The sequence below is a fragment of the Mustela nigripes genome, chromosome 2, assembly GCF_022355385.1.
Source record: "Mustela nigripes isolate SB6536 chromosome 2, MUSNIG.SB6536, whole genome shotgun sequence".
NCBI classification, from domain to species: domain Eukaryota; kingdom Metazoa; phylum Chordata; class Mammalia; order Carnivora; family Mustelidae; genus Mustela; species Mustela nigripes.
This window is the reverse complement of record NC_081558.1, coordinates 107,349,285-107,367,021: the sequence shown is the minus strand read 5'-3', so window position 1 is coordinate 107,367,021 and position 17,737 is coordinate 107,349,285. Positions and strand designations below refer to the sequence as shown.

General features: G+C 37.6%; 1 protein-coding gene across 4 annotated transcripts in view; it reads left to right on the top strand.

The window, feature by feature from the left end:
• Positions 1-17,737, top strand: part of IL1RAP (interleukin 1 receptor accessory protein) — a 129,479-nt gene that overhangs the window by 89,452 nt on the left and 22,290 nt on the right. For all 4 annotated transcript variants that reach the window (XM_059391281.1, XM_059391282.1, XM_059391283.1 and 1 more), the window contains exons 5-7: positions 11,404-11,569; positions 13,851-13,922; positions 15,986-16,112. In XM_059391281.1, coding sequence (XP_059247264.1) covers positions 11,404-11,569; positions 13,851-13,922; positions 15,986-16,112 — 365 coding nt within the window. The remainder of the gene's footprint in view (positions 1-11,403; positions 11,570-13,850; positions 13,923-15,985; positions 16,113-17,737) is intronic.

Genomic DNA, 17,737 nt, shown 5'->3' with positions numbered 1-17,737 from the left:
TGTGTGTTCTCATGTTTATCCTCATTTGTGGGCACAGCCCATCTGTGGTCTCTTCCACATCTGAGAGACTTGGCAAGTATTTAGTCAAAAACGAAGATGTTGGAAGATGGCACCTGTGGGAGCAGCCTTATTATTATTTTTTTTAATCTCCTCACATACCCACATATGCCAAAGCTAAAAACTACTGGACAACATTTAGAACAAACTCAGGGATGAGTTAGCCACAAGAATCACTTTCGATGACATAAGTGAAACAAACCACATATAGAATCAGTGTCTAGGGAAGAGGGGCAGATGGAAATCATGTGGTCCCTGCTAGACTGGAGAACAAGGAACCAGCAATCCTTACTGTAAAGTATGGTGGGCCAGTTTGAGAACAAGAGTTGAAGTTAGGAAGAGTTTTACTCTCTAACAGAGAATGAGTCCAAGAGGCCCATAGTAAGAAGTTCTGAAGCAGCAGACTCAACAAATCTCAAGATCGTAGTTTGGAAGAGGGAGCTCTGTGAAGTTAGAAAATCCTGCCAAATTCAAAAGCCCAGAAAAAAAACACATTTAACATAAAAATTAATAACAAAAAGAGCCAGGATACGGGTGTCTGGGGGGCTCAGGTCTTGATCTTGGGGTTCTGAGATCGAGCCCCATGTCGGGCTCCACGCTCAGTATAGAGTCTGCTTTGGATTCTCTTTCTCCCTCTTCTCCTCTCCCTGCTCACATGTGCTCTCTTTCTCTAAACAGATAAAAATAAAACTTTAAAATAAAAGAACCAAGGTAAAATCCCGTTCAAACTTGAGAAGAAAAAGGAGAATATGAAGCAGAATAACATTTCTACCAAAAAAAAAGAAGCATGCCAGAGGAATATAATGTGACTTACTAGTTAAAAAATGAGCTAAAAGATATTAAGAAATGAGATGTGAAATAATAACATAGATCAATAAGAATTAGAAACATCCAAAATTAGAAAGTTAGGAAGATGGAAATAAGTCATTCAGAAAGGAAGCTAAAACTAAGAGGGACATAGCAGCAAATGAACATGATAGATAATGCCTTGAGATGAACAGAAAGTAGAAAGGAGAAGGAATTTAAAATTAAAGATAAATGATGAATAAAAATAGGAAGGTTAGAATGGATATACCAGTAACACATAAAGTAGACTGTAGACAATGAGTATTGCCAGAGATAAAGAGGACTTTTCAGAATAATAAAAGGGTCAATTCATCAGGAAGTCATAAAAATAGTACAAGTATATGTGCCTCGCAGCAGTGTGTCTGACTGCATGAAGCAAAAGTTGACAGATTTAAAAGAAGAAATAGGCAATTCATAATCATAGTTTAAAATGTTAGCATCTAATGGTTTAAGTCATTAATGAAATGACTTAGGAGCCAACTTTAAGAGTTTTCCGTTGGCCAATAATGGAACAATTTGAGCTTCAGTAAAGTTATTAATCACAATGGGTTGAATCTTATGAATTAAATTTAAATCCCTAAGTTCATAATGATATTTTTAAATAATTGGTCACATTTAGTGGATGATAGGAAATCAATTTGTTATCTTGAAAATGAGTAAAGGGAAAAAATCAGCTATTTATTCTTCTTTTACTGTAAGAAATGTGCACTGAGTAATGAAATAGTGCAGAGAAATGTGTTTTTATAAAAGTATATAATCATTTGCAGCCCCTAATGAACTAATAAATCTGAGCATGAAGCATCAGTGACTGATACCATCATAAGAAAGGGAATAGCTAGACATACTCCTTCTTATGAAAGAATAAAATATCACTTTTATAATTGTGCCAAATGGATTAAACCTGAGTCTGAAAAACAAAACAAAACAAAACAAAAACAAAACCCAAAACACCCTTTAGATCCTATTGCCATTTTGCAGGATATAGAGAGAACAGAGGAATGTATTGATCTATACCATGAGTTTGCAGTTAGCAAAATCCAGACTGGAAAATTCTATAGGCCAAATGTCCTAGATTATTCAACCAATAAATTACAAGGAAAAGAAAGGCATGATGTGGGAATGTGTAGGTTTTGAGACACGTAAGACACATTTAACATTGGATGAAACTATAGTGTCTAAGGATGGGCATGTAGGTGATAAAATTATAAATGAAAAATAAGAAATTGATTTTACCATGAAAGTGTAAATAGTGGCTACTTTGACGGGGGAGGAAAAGAGCTGTGATTGACATGGGGCATGTGGAAGGCCTTCAGGGGTGACCAATAACAATCTATTCTGGACCCGCGTGGTGCTTACAAAGTATTTGCTTTATAATAATACATGAACTTGTGCATACATTTGAGTGATTTTTGTATATATTTTATGCTAAAGTAAAATGATTAAGAGACAGGGAGGGAAGGAAGAAGAAAGAAAATGAAAGAGAGATAGAAAGACTGACTTAAGATACATAACAGCTAGTTGCAATGTATGGACCTTAATTAGATTGTGTTTTCTTCACACAAGCTATAGAGCAAGTTATGAGAAAACCAGGGAACTCTGAAAACAGAATATTGATAATACAATGAGTTGTCACTTTTTAAATAATAATACTATAGTTATGCTTGCCGAAGACAAGGTCTTGTCATTTGGAGAAATACATAAAAATCTTTACAAGTGAAATTATATAATGTCTGTGATTTGCTTCACAATAATTTTGGGTGGGTGCAGTGAGTGGGTGTAGATGAAATAAGACATAGGTTGAATTTATACTTTTGAGGCTAGGTACAGGTACAGTTGATCATTGTATATTCTATGATCATAATGTTCCATAGCAGACAGCATAAAAAATGATTAAAAGAATAATATTAACAATTTTACATTAATAAGTATAATGCATTTTCCAATTTAAAAAAAATATTCTTCTCTTTACCTGCAATTGAGTTCTCTCATCTCTAACCCTGTTCACTTTTCCTATACTTTGAATACTCAATGGTCTGAAAAAAATTAATTTTATTTCCTTATATATTCTATTTTTTTCCCTTTTTCTTGATGCATACCTAACTGGAAGGCCCCCTCTTCTTTCTTTAGAACAGTTCAAATTCTACCACCTTTATGGAATGTTCTCTCTTCTTTCCAGCTAGAAATATTTTTTTCCCTAATATAATTCCAAAGCAACTTATTTATGCCTATCTCCATGTCACTTTTCACTTTCTTTATTGTTTCACTGTCATCCATGTATACATTCAACAGCTGTTAAAGATCAATTGTATTCGGTGCAATATGTCAGGGGTTTGGGGGAACACAGTGATGAATAAGATATATGTCCTACCCTGCATAGTTCCAAAAAGATCCTACACTTTAATTCAGACAAGTTTATAAATAAGAATTTTTACTCTTATTAAAAAGTGGAATTCTAATTTCCGTATGAGTACCAAAGAGAATTAATTGTTGGTTCTAAGAAGAGGGAGAAATGTACATGTATGTATCCTGTGAGATTGACTATTTCTTGAGGTTGAAGTTATGACTTTCCCATCTCTATGTCCTCAAAGATTTCTAGATTTTTTTTTTTTTTGTTTTTCTGGTTGGATGAATGTTGGTGCTATTAACCAAGGTATGGACAGCAGAGGAGGAGTGGTTTAGGGGCAATGAGATATCTGTGAGATCTCTAGGGAGCAGCAACCTGTAGGTCGTGGTTACATGTATATGGGTCTGGAGAGTAGAAGAAAAATCAAAACTGGAGATAAAGAGTTGGATGCATCTCTGTGATAGTTGAATCCTTTAAGAAAAAGACAAAATGCAAAATAAAATCATAAAGGATAAGGGCTAAAGTCAAAATCTGGAGAGAATGTTCATAGGGTGAATGAAGACAAGAAACATAGAAAAATCAAGAAAAAAAGTCATAGCAGTGAAAATGCAATGGCACATCCCCAACAATGTTCAGGTGACTAAGAGGACAACCAGTAACAAGACATCCTTCCTATTCTCTGATTCTGGAAAGGTTGTTATTGATGTGCTGCTTTTTATTTCTCCATCCTGGAGTAATCAACTGATACCTTTAATCCTGAGAGTTCTGCAGTCTTGGGAACAAAATCAGGGTTCTTGGCAGGGGGATTCTCCCATCCCTGTATAGCAGGGATGACATTGCTTTCTATTTCCTACCCTCTACAGTCACCTCCTGCATCTGCATGGATATCCTGGCTCTCCTACAGTAGTTCTCTTTCCATTGTTATCAGCTGAATTCCCTACCTTGACATTGGAGAAATAGTTTCTTTTAGTAATAACTGCGAGAGTTAAGGCACATTAATCAGTTCCGGCAAATTTGTTTTTCTGTTGGCAGAGGGTGAAAACTGATGAATTGAGAAAAGGGAAAGGAAACTAACATTTCTTGCATTTTCCTAGTAAAATACCTTGTACTGGGTACTTTATATGTTATATGTAATACTCACCACATCCTTCAGAGTCGATATCATTAGGAACCAGAGGCTCAGAGAGGTAAACCGTAATAGCTAACTTTTACTGAGCACAGGAATTCTTCCAAATATTTTGATTATTTTAATTCTCTCAACATTGAGTAGGGTCTGTCATTTTCTCCATTTTATCATTAAGAAGACTCAAGTACAGAGTGGTTGAGAGATTTTTCCTGGTCCCATAGCTTTAAATTATTTTATATAATTTACTGGAAACAGTCCAGCCAGTAATGGGGGAATCTGGGAACACACTTTTGTCGGGTTCCAAAGCTAATACTCTTCAGAAATGACACAGGGAGGGTGCTTCAATCTTTATTTCTGGAGTGTGAGGCGCTTTGAAGGACAGAGCCAGCTTTGCACACAGGCTAGGTCACAAGGGAGACTGGGGGCCATAAGAGAACCAGTGGCTCGATCACTCAGGGAAGTCAGAAGGGGCTCAGAAAACTGGGATTGGTGGGAACAGAAAATCAGAAGTTTCTCTTTAAGAATTGCAGGAGAAATGGGATGGGCTTGAATTTTTCTTCTCTGCATGTCTTCTGTCCTGCTGTTTTCTACATGGCCAAGAGTTCTTCAGTCTGGGCCAGAATTCATAGTCCCTAGTTCGACAATCCTCTGAGTTAAATTGATGTTCTGTAAATGTTTGTCAAATGAGCCAGGTTTTGTTACTAGCCTGGAAACCAAACCATGGTTTGGAAGTGATTTACTGAATTTCAAATAGCCAGCTTATAAAAGAACTTTTGAAACACAACACATGTATAAATTGGAGGCTGCATGTTTATTCACATAGGGTCTTCTGAATGCATAGACATAAAGACACAGGTAAGTGTGATGCCGTTGTTGTTGTTACAATTATTATTGGATTTACTCAGAGGCAAAAGCTTTAGAATATGGTGAGCCATCCTGACTTTCATACTACTGGATCATTTCTTGTTCTCATTTTTATAACTGGATATTTCAATAGTTTTCTCCAGAGGCACTTGTAAAAACAAAGGCAATTTTCCCCTTCTTACTGAGGATCAGAGGAACCACTTTAGAGGATGTGTTGGATATTACCTTGATAGCAGCTGCTGAAAAGCTCTCAGCTGCCATTTAGCAGGATAGATATCATTCCAGATCTCAATTTGCAAAAAGCTGGTTTTCCTTTTACTCAGTGTGATCATTAAAATTAGAATAATGCCTCCACCTCTAACTTTCAGTGACATGAATCGGAATTGGCCAGATATTGTTTATAAATCTCTCAGAAGGGGGCGCCTGGGTGACTCAGTGAGTTGGGCCTCTGCCTTCGGCTCCAGTCGTGGTCTCAGGGTCCTGGGATCGGGCCACACGTTGAGCTCTCTACTCAGCGGAGAGCCTGCTTCCCCGCCCCCGCCACCTCTCTGTCTGCCTCTCTGCCTACTTGTGATCTCTCTCTGTCAAATAAATAAATGGAATCTTAAAAAAAACAAAAAAAAAAAAACAAAAACCTCTCAGAAAATTGAAAACCTTTGCTTTTTCGGAGATAGTACCATCTCAAACATGTCTGAAACAATGCCAAACTTGGCCTTCTTGTTGGCATGGCATGTATTTTTAGGTTAGTCCAAGGTCTATGTAATCGACTTTATTTTAAGGTGCTTGTTTCAATCTGATGGACATCTTAGTTTGGTTATCTCTTTCCTTTCTCTGTAGTCCCAATGTAGTGATTTTTAACCTTTGGTATAAAGGAAGTATGTATCATATTTTCTTTCCAAGCCATACACGTTGAATTATTTGTATGCATATGTACACATAGCATTTTATGTATAGTCTCTGGACTTCTGAGGATTAAGGTCCATCCTTTAAACTTGAACCCCATTCAAGCATCTGAGAAATCTTGTAGCTGACTTAGGCTGAATGAATCACCCACTCTGTATTGTCAAAGCACTCAAGGTATACCTCATCTTTGTTACTGTAATGATTGCATTTCTCTCTTCTGTACTGGGTAGTGACCTCTTTCTATCCCTTGAATAACAAGCACACAACCCAAAACAAGGCCAATATACTTTGTATTTAAGAACTGATTCAATAATTGAATGAATTGGACTGGATTGGAAAATTACATGAGAATAAGGTTCATTTCTGTTTTTACTGTCTGCAGTATGCCCAGCTCCTAACACAGTACCTGTCACACGGGAGGGATTTTATTAAGTGTTTGTTGTGTAAACACTGGATGATGGATGATGTAATTCTGAAGTTCATTGGAAGTGACTGGTGGATAGAACTCTGAGAAGACTTTGTGAACAAATAAGATGCTTTTCATAGCAACTTAATCTTGGGTGCAAAAATGTCGATAGATATTCGTAACTATTCTAATGTTATATCTCAAACTCATTTTGTATCCTCACCCGGTTTCCCTGTCCATCCTACAACTGCCTCATCCCATGTATTACAATCCTTGTATTCATCTTCTTGTTATCATGTGCATACCTCTTGAACTTCCAACACCATGTCTTGTGTCTTTCCTTCTCTCATATTTCTAACCTACCACACAAATGTACTGAGCATTTCCCATGTGCTAATTATTGGGCAAGTTGCTGCCCATGCAGGTAACAGTACTCATCCACCTCCCACATACCCCTGGGAGTTAGTTTTCTAGAGGAAGAAATAAGCATGGAAAGAGATCATAAAGTTGGTTAAGGCCTAACACAGAGGGTAAAATGCTGTAAAAGTACAGGAGATTTTTAAAAATTTATTTATTTATTTGTCAGGGAGTGAGATAGAGAGAGAGAGCATAAGCCCGGGGAACTGTAGGCAGGGGGAGAAAGAGCTCTCCATTGAACAAGGATCCTGATGCAAGATTGGATCCCAAGACCCTGGGTTCAAGAGCTGGAGGCAGACTCTTCAGCAGCCGAGCCAGGCAGACATCCCATGCAGGGGATTTTTTTCACATTTTCCCCATGTCTAGGGTGTCACTTCCCCAAGTCTCCCCTCCTCCCACATAGCTGGTGATATTCTACTTGCCATTTAACAATCAGACCCACATCTTCCTCCTCCAGGAAGTTTTTCTAAATGTTTTGTGTTTAATCTTTTCCCTCACTTCCCCACCCCAATATGCTTCTGATTGTATTTGTAGCAATTCTGCACTAGACCGCATGCCTCTACGTCAGGAACCATACCTTTTCCATTCTTGTGCCCTCCTACAATTCTTTAAAAGTTGTAGGTTTATTGAATGGAAATATCTGTCCTTTTTTAGTCACAACGTCCCCTCACTCACCCCCCCATGCTTCAGCACGCGGTTTATTTCCTCTCAAAGATCTCAGAGTCATTTCTCGTGCTGTTCTTTACCTATATATTGCGGTAGGTTGCTATGGTTACCACTACGTATTAGAAACGTTTATCTCCTGTCGAACTTCTCTCTTTTGAATTCAAAATGAGGAACTGATTGGTCAACTAAGTGGATGACTTATTTTCTACTCAGACGAGTGTTTGCTTCACAGTAGAAATCAACTTACCAGTAATCATTTATTGTATTTGGAAACTTTTTCTTTTTTAATTCTTTGGATATCTAGATTTTTGTTCAAATCTTTTTTTCCCCCTTGATTCCAAAGAAATGATTTTGAAATCTGCAGTATTTATTTTTAGGAATACTTTATTGTGGTTAAAAACATACTGTGTGTCTCAGGTACGTGTGCCGAAGGGTCTAGAGATGCAACTGCTTGTAAGAATTAGAGTTCATCACATGTGATAGGCTAAAGTTAATGGTTATTTATAGTTCACCAATGTCCAGATCTACCCCTGCCATGCACGTGCATGCTTAGAATGTAAAATATTTATTTTATATCCTTTTCCAACATGCTATAGCTCTAATAACTTTGAAGTGGCTTTTTTGTATTTCTTTTCTTTATACTTCTTTTGGTTAAAACTAGTTAATTTACATTTTTTGAGTGGCCAGCTTTTTCTGAATAGTAGATCAGACCTGAAACTTTTCCATTAATTTTTTTGGGAATATTCCTTAATTTGAAAATTTTTTTTTTTCTAGACAAAGCAGCTCTTTTTTCCTTTTTGGAAAAAAGAGAAAATCTCACAAGAAAGCATACTTACACCATCGACTCACGGGCCCATTGAATACCCTTAAGCATATCCAGCCCGAATTTCAAGTTCATGCTCATGGGTTTAGTTAAGAGAAAGAAAAAAAAGAGAGCTAGCAAGAGATCAACACACAGCTATTTTGTACCATTTTCCTTGCTTGCTCTGTTTCTCTGTTCATGATAAGTCCATAAGAGTTGACCCTTTGTTTTACTCAATCCTATATTCTTAGAACCTCAAACAGTGGCCTGGTACATGGCTTATGATTCATAATCAAGGATGAATGAACTAATGAGTGAATGAATGAAAAGGCTTTGAGTTAGGGGTGTTTCTTCATATTTGTAGCACATACTATAAATCTTAAATCAAATGTGTTTAAATAGTTTTCACATAAGTGATACTTGATAAGTCAAAGAAATAAGTTTCTTTTAGTACATTCTTAAGAAGTGCTGTTGACAAGGGCAGTAGTAATTTTTAACTTCTTATCCGGAGCAGTATGTTTTCCACTTTATCATGAATTGTGGGAATCCACCTCGTCTAAGTGATAGAGACATAGCACACTATTAACACTGGGGCTGGCCTGGGTGTGGGATATGTGCAGGGCCACAGGATAGGGTAGGGAGACAGTGTCAGGTGGACTTAAAACAAGGGCCTTAAAACAGGTAGATCCAGATGTAAATTTTAGCTCTGACACTACCTAGCTCTATGACAGTGGCAATCCCTTAACCTTTCTAGGCCTTGATACCCTCATCTATAAAATGAACATAAAAGCATTCCAGACTTGCTAAGTTTGGAATAAAGGTCAGATGGGATAATGGAGTGCATGTAAATACATGTGCCCATGCAATTTTTCCAGCCCAAGGAGAGGTGTTCATTCTTAGTTAAGAAGCTAGTGTAAAACTTTTGTTCATCTGTCTGGAAAACTGAGCTTTAGCTTTGCTCTGTGTTATCTAGAATATCTCTTTATCTGTCTGTCTCATTATTTTTTTTCACCTGCAAAACTAGAGCATATTTAGTCTGATCTGTCTACTTCATGGGGATTTAAGAACAGCTAAGCTAACAAATGAGAGAAGAAAATAGCTTTGAACTGTTTAAATGAAAGGTGCCACAAAAATCAGATAGAGTTCTATAGATAGTCTAAACTCAATTTAAACCAAATCTGACATAAATTCATTAGAAGAGTACAGGTCTCTGTGGCCTTATACTTTGTGATAACCTACGAGGATTGAAATATTTTGCTGATGTGACAAGTGTCTAGAAACACTGCTTATCAAAACAAGATAAATTGCATTCAGAAAATAACTGAGCATATAACAGCTTCCTCTTGATGATCATCTCCATGAGTCAAAAGTGTAGCGATATTCTTAAAAGACATAGTTCCTATGACAAAGGATTGCAAAATATGCCACTCAGTGTAACTGTCATATTTCAAAACACATGCTACAGGAATTGAAGTAAAAAAACCTTACATATTCAAGAATCAGAGTTACATATGTAGATACAGTAAATCTAAAGTACAAGTCAATAATAACCTTCCTGAATTTTCGAGATCTAAAGGACCTTGGGCATAACCCAGTTCATTTTTGCCACAGATTAATTAATGATTTAAAAAAAAAAAGTTTTTCTAAAAGCGAATGTTCCACATGTAATTTTTGGACAGTTGATGTATTTTTTTCTTTGAGAGGAAAAACAACAACAACAAATAAAACAATATAAGCCAATTAGTGAGGCTCAGAGAGCCAGAACAGGATCCCAGTTTTGTTTTGTTTTTTTTAAATTTCTTTTTCAGATTTTATTTATTTATTTGACAGGCAGAGATCACAAGTAGGCAGAGAGGCAGGCAGAGAGAGAGAAAGGGAAGCAGGCTCCCTGCTGAGCAGAGAGCTCGATGCAGGGCTCTATCCCAGGACCCTGAGACCATGACCTAAGCCAAAGGCAGAGGCTTAACCCACTGAGCCACCCAAGTGCCCCGGATCCCAGTTATGATGAGTGAGGTATTTCAATCTCCAAATTTTACAAATCAGTAGAAGTATATAAAAGCATAACTTGGAGTAGAAATAAATAACTGTTGATAAGACTTATAAAATATCTTTTCATTTTAGATTCTGAAGTCTGTAATATTGAATTGTAAAAAGAAAATGAGATAAGTAGAAGGAAATGCCAAAAATGTTTGTCAGTGACCAATAGAGAGATTCAACAGAGCCATCAAGGATGCTGAAACCAGGGGCACCTGGGTGGCTCAGTAGGTTAAGTGGCTGCCTTTGGCTTAGGTCAGGATCCCAGGGTCCTGGAATTGAGCCCTTTGTCTGGATGGCTTCCTGTTCAGCAGGGAGTCTGCTTCTCCCTTTGTCCCTCCCCCTGTTTGTACTCTCTTTCTCTCTCTTTCAAATAAATAAATAAAACCTTAAAAAAAAGAGAGAGAAAAAACAAAATAAAACAAAACAAAACAACAACAAACACTGAAACCAGGCACCTAACATGAGACCTCAATTATCAGAGTGGCTGGCTTCCCAAATTAATATAATCACTAAACAAATGTGGAAAAATGAAAAATAAGCATTTCTTAAATAGCAGCACATGAACTTCCTTAAGATGCCTAAGTTGTTTTCCAAAACTTTAACCTTGTTTAACAATTTTTTTTGGTAACCTTGTTTAACTATTAACATGGATTTCCAAAATTCAAATATAGGATCCTGAGACAGGAAGCTTGTACTTTAGAATCCATATTTCAGTTAGAAGTCCTATTTTCCTTTTGTAGAAAGTATAATGAAACTTCACATTTATTCTTCGCAGAAACATCATCAAAAACTCAACCAAAATAGTTTGTAAAAGATACAGCTGGCATAGATATTTGTATGTTCTGTGCAAAATTAGTTGTGTGTGTGTATATGCATTTGTATGTTTTCTGTGCATGTATTTAAATGCTGAACATCTTTTCTTTTACTTCTTCTAGGGCTGTCAGAAAATACAGAACTTTAATAATGTGGTAGCTGAAGGCCTGAACTTGAGTTTTCTCATCGCCTTGGTTTCGAACAATGGAGATTACACATGTGTTGTTACATACCCAGAAAATGGGCGTACCTTCCATCTCACTAGGACTCTGACTGTAAAGGTGGTAGGTAAGCATGATTTTTAAGTGCACACAACAAAAATGCAATAACTCTGTTTTGGCTCTTGATAGTTTATTACAAACAAGTGTGTCCATTCTATGAGGGAAGAGGTTTATCTCTTTTTGTTCCCTGCACTATCCCTAGAGCCACAGTAATTCTGCATACAGAGTAGGGATTCGATAACTGTTGGTCTACTGAATGAAAGAGGATGTGAATGAATGAAGGCAGTTTGGGGAATGAAAAGAGTGCCAGAGGTATCTGTATTCAGCTTGTACTCTTGCCATTTATTTTATTTTATAAGATTTTATTTATTTATTTGATAGAGAGAGAGATCATAAGTAGGCAGAGCAGCAGGCAGAGAGAGGGGGAGAAGCAGGCTCCCTGCTGAGCAGAGAATCCGATGGGGCCTTGATCCCAGGACCCTGGGATCATGACCTGAGCCAAAGGCAGGGACTTAACACACTAAGCCACCCAGGTGCCCCTACCCTTGCTATTTATTAGCAATATGACTTTGATCAGGGTCTGAGTCTCCTTATTTGTACTCTGGGACTAGGAGTACTTAACAATCAGTATAGCTGAGAATATTAGAAATAATATACATATTATGTGAGTCCAGTTTCAGGCAAACAGCAGAGACTCAATGAATTAAGTAGTTAAAATTAATGTAAAAAAAAAAAAAAGTGTTGTATTTGAATTCAATCAACTCTTCCTGTGGACTGGAATTGGGGTAGCCAAAACTGTTTGCTGGTGGTATTTAATCATTGCTTTGCACTGGTTGAGAGAACAGGGGACGAGAAATTCAGAAAGTAGAAAGACAATGTCCAGACAGAGTCAAAAGACTCCCATCAAACCCAGAAATCGAGAGAACCAGTGTCAGCATTTAGGGGAGAGCCCTAAATACCATTGTACCCATGATACTAAAAATGAGAGCGTATCAGAGTGAGAATTTTTCACACCCCATCTTTTCATAGATGGAAGCGTCAAGACCCAATAACACAAAGTAATCTGTTTAGAGATGCTCTGTGAGTTAGCGTAAGAAGTGATTTCCAGATCTCAAGTTTCTGATTCTGGTGCAGTGCTTTCTCTATTACCCTGATACCAGGTTCGGCATAATTTTTAAGGGCTCTAACATAATAGGGCAAATAAAATTCAAATTGAAAAATTTTGTAATCACCTCTCCTCTTCCTTTGCCTACTTTTAGAATAATGCTGAGCTGGGAATTAATTCAGAAGAAAAACCAGACTAAGTTTAGAACTTAACACAAATGGGCTTTGTAAGCCAAATGAATAATCTAACCTTAAATCTGTCTTGGCAATTGTTTCTGATACAGATACTTAAACACATTTGTTTTGGGGAAGTTGAGAACAGGCATGCTTGCTCACCTTGATTTATAGATAGAGAAGTTGATAGACACTGATGTGTGGTAGGGTTCTAATCCAACTTTCAAGCAACACAAGTTTGTTTTTAAAGCTGTGAAGTACTGAGTACTTACTATATACCAGTAGGATGCTTTAACATGCATTACTTAATTTAATATGCATGACTTAATTTAATTTTTCTAATGAACCTGTGCAGTGAGTTTAATTATCCTCATTTAAGAGGTGAGGAAAATTAGCTTCTCAAAGATTAAGCAAAAAACCAGAGTTGTATGGCTAGTATATGGCCAAGTAAGGATAAGAGCCCTGGTTGTTAAATATTTGAAGCTTGTTCTTAAACACTACACTATAAAACCCCTTCAGGGTATTTTTCTTTCAATTTAGAAATACAGAATGTTATAAAGAGCAGCAGTCCTATGAACAAGCAGTCAACTGCCAGAGGCATTGGATAGACTGATGGGCTGGCCTCACAATTGTGGTTTTGAATTTTCCATTTACTTATTCATTCATTTAATATTTACTTCTTTAACCAGGTCCTATACTAGATACCTGGGGCATGTTCTGGAGAAATATTTAGAAAAGAAGCAATTGAGGAAGACGTGAAAACAATTTATTTTAAAATCCGAGAAGGGGATTTCATGTACTCTTTGGGAAGCAAAAACACTGGTTGAATCTCCATCCAAAAACATGGAGGCTACTTTTCATGTTCTGTTTGTCTCTTTGCTTGTCTGAAATGAATGAAGTGTTGTAAATGACTCTCCATTGAGCTGTGGGCTTTTGCAAGAAGAATTGACAAACTGTGCCAGGAAGTTGGGCAAACTTTACAAAAGAACTGCTCTTGGAAATGGGTTATGAGAGATGAGGGCTACATGATTTAACATCATCTCTCTTTTGTTTCTTCCTCTCTAAAACAGGCTCTCCAAAAGATGCATTGCCTCCTCAGATCTATTCACCCAATGATCTTGTGGTCTATGAGAAAGAACCGGGTAATTATAGCTGTGCCTCTTAATTTCAGTTAGATTCTCTTAATGACAAGGAAGAAAATGTCATTTAAGTTAATGCATGCAAATAGAGGGCTTTGTAAGGAAACACATGAATTGAAACTGAAATGTTGTCAGAAACCAAGGCAGCTCTGGAGATTAGCTCCTCCGTCAGAGATCTCTCAGGCATCTTTAGGATTCTCGGCTTCTCTCTCCATAGCTACTCCCTTCTTCCCCTGGCTCCTCTCTCCTGATTAGTGATTTCTGTCTGATGTACATGTTAGCTCGCACACAGCTTGGTTTTCCAAGGCTGAGATGTGAGCACAAGATATCCTTTAAGCTTCTGCTTCACTGCAGAGAGGCAAGAGTTGGAGCTTGGAGGCGAGACTGTGAGTTTAACAGGTTAACAGCTGGTAGAACTAGTATGCCCTGATTAGAATGCTATGGGGTGTTCCCTATGGCTATCTGGGTCTCCTTTAAAAAAAGGAGGTTTTTTTTAGTTTTCATAATTTTCCATTCTGGACAAAAATTATTTGCAACTGACCGAATAAGCCATCGTGTGTTATTCTTCTGGCTTAAAACCTCCCACGGTTAAACTGAAAACCATAGAAAATTTTAAAATTTTCCATATTGTATCCTTTACAATAAACTCTCTCCAAACCCAATGAAAGGTATAAAAGAACATATTTTTTAAATTGTACTAAAGATAACAGAGGTTGTGATCAAATGCAGGTAGAGCACAATGATGCCCTCCTAAAACTAAGATAAGGTTTCAAATAGCAAGCTGCCTGTTAAAAAAAACAAAAACAAAAAAAAACAAAAAAAAAAAAAACCCAAAGGGGTCTGCCAACTCCAAATGGACCAAATTTCCTAGAATTCATTTGTACAGTTTTGTACAGTAAAGTGAACATTCTTCCTGCTATCTGGGTAAACCCTTACTAATGATCTAGTCTACCTGTCATATGGTTACAGACTCTATGTTCATGTTATCTTCTTGCATATTAACATAGAAACCAAAAGGGAAAACATAAGAATCATGCATTAGAAGAGGGGGTGGGGTAGGACCATTCATTGAGACAAACTTGCTTTAAAATTTGGATGACAATATAATTTGTCATCTCAACCTGCACACTTTTTGAGAGTGAAAGCAGTTGATATCAAGAACTAACTAAGAAAGCAAGCATAGAACAGAGCTGTCCTGGGTAACCTGGAATGGAAGTCAGTCTCGGTCGAACTCTGCTCTGCCTCTTAACAGTTTCATCTAGGGAGAGCAGCTAACATCTTGAAGCATCAGTTTTCACATCTATAAAACATGAATTTAAAAAATACCCCATAATATTTTGTTAAAATTGTATAAGGCCGCTAGTAAGTATAAACACTTAGCACCGTGAGTATGTGAAGTTCTTACTGAGGGTGCTGCTGCTCTTCTTATTATTATCATTTTCTGCCTGGAGAGCCTCCAGATGGAACCTCATGTTCCATCTCAGGAAGAGAAGATAGATTTGTTATTTATAAATGCTAGTATTTATAAAGATGTAAATTTTTGTTATATATGTATACACATACACACACACACACACATACACACATTTATATGTAAATTGTCTTTAAACTTATTGACCACATCCTGACAACCTGAGCATTTCAAGATGTGGCCTGCTCCTAAGTGCTGGCACTGCCCCATATTTTCTGGGCTAAGCACCAAAGGTCTGGAGAATCTCTCCTTAGTCACTGTTCGTGAGGGAAATAACAAAGGTTAGGGGTAGTCCATGGAAGTTTCAGGCTAAAAAGGATGTTGTCAGAGCCTCTTTGAACAAATACTGTGGTACAGCATATATGGATTGTATAAAAAAGATGGCCATTCTGGAAAGTTTGCATAAAACTGCTGTATTTCTTTTCTTGGTTTGTTTATTTTGCAATGAGGTATGGTACGGTACTATGGTAGGCCACTTGAAACTTACTCAGAAGTAGAGTTTTAAGTACACTTTTATAGCTTCTGATTAGTCACAGAGTGAAACCAGTATAGCCTTGTGAAGGTTACACACTGATGGGTTAACTTGTTTTTTTAGGAGAGGAGCTGCTCATCCCCTGTACAGTCTATTTTACTTTCCTGAAGGATGCTCGCAATGAGGTTTGGTGGACCATTGACGGAAAAAAGCCAGACGACACCAATATTGATGTAACTGTTAATGAAAGGTACCATTGGCTCAGACAAGGGGTGATCAATGCTTATCCCTCAGTTGAATGCCTTCTGGTGTATACTGATCATTGAAAGTAAAAACTCTGACTTTGGTGCATCATTACCCAAAATCTGCAAGATTCTCATGTCTTTAGTGGCCACATCCCAAAGTAGGATCCCTGGACTTGCAATTCAAGACCCAGATATCTTCTGATGTCACACATTCATGATTCCCACTTGAAAGTAGATGGGATGCGGGATGCCTGGGCGGCTCAGTCGTTAAGTGTTTGCCTTGGGCTCAGGTCATGATCCCAGGGTCCTGGGATTGAGCCCCGCATTGCGCTCCCTGCTCAGTGGGGAGTCTGCTTCTCCCTCTCACACTCCCCCTGCTTGCATTGACTCTCTCATTCCCTCTCTCACTGTATCTCTCTCTATCAAATAAATAAATAAAATCTTAAAAAAAAAAAAGTAGATGGGATGCATAGCGCATATGGATGAGAGGCCACAATACAAGGCTCTGATTACATGAAAGCTCTTGGCGTGGCCCTGTTCTTTTCTTTCTCCAGTCTGGAGTCCAGACCTCTGTATTTATGCCTCAGATAAACTGTGTTATTTATCTTGTCTTGCTATCTTCCTCCTCGTTCTTAACTCACATAACAATGTCACATTTATATATTGACTAAATACATTCACGTTCTTTAAATTTTATTTTTTTTTAAGTGGATGAGGTGGTAATATAGCCCACTCTTAAAATAACAAGCTGGGTCATTTTATTTCTAAATAAATGTAACTTTTTTTAAAGGGTGTTAGGTCGACAAGGAGGAAAATATGGGTCTTTGAAGATAAAAGATCCTTTTGTAAGTGAAGTACACAACTGCAAGACAATTGGTTCACGGCGATAGTAAATAAAAAGCAGCAGCCGACCAACTACTTGACAAAGTGGTTCTAAGACGGGAGCCTTAACATGATATACAAATGGATCTTTAGCTACTTGAACTTGTGGGATTCAAAAGCTAGGTCATTCCTGGTAGTAAACTCAGACTTTGTGCAGAGGTTATAAGATGTCTGCTTTACACTAAGTGCTATGCAAGATACTTCGTCCCTAACGGAGTCGATTTTATCAGAATAAGAGTGATAGAGCAGAAATTTCAATATTTCGTGATAAATGTAGTGCCTGGAGAATATTGGATGTTATCGGAAGTTTGAGTTGAAGATTCCTGTCAGTGTTAGGGGATTAGGCAGTGCTTCTCAGATGGTACAGTACCTAAATAAAGATTTGAAGGATGAATAGAAATAAACTAGGTAAAGAAATAGAAAGAATGTTCCTGGTAAAAGGAACCTCCTGTGTGATGGCTGGAGTTTAGAGAAGCAGCACATATTCAAAGGCACAGAAGGAGCCTCCTGAAACTGGAGCAGTTTTTGCAGAAGGAATAGATTAAAGATGTGGCTGGAGGCACAAAGGGAGAGTTATTGATCCCTTCAGGATTTCTGAATATTTTGGTTCCTATCCTCATAATAATACCGAATGAATGATAATGAAAGTCATGCTGTCCGTCCTCACTGCTGCTGCAACACAGCTCAGTGCCTGGAGTGGAACGGTGCAGTTCAGTTAAGGCTAAACCCATCACAACCCTTGACCAAG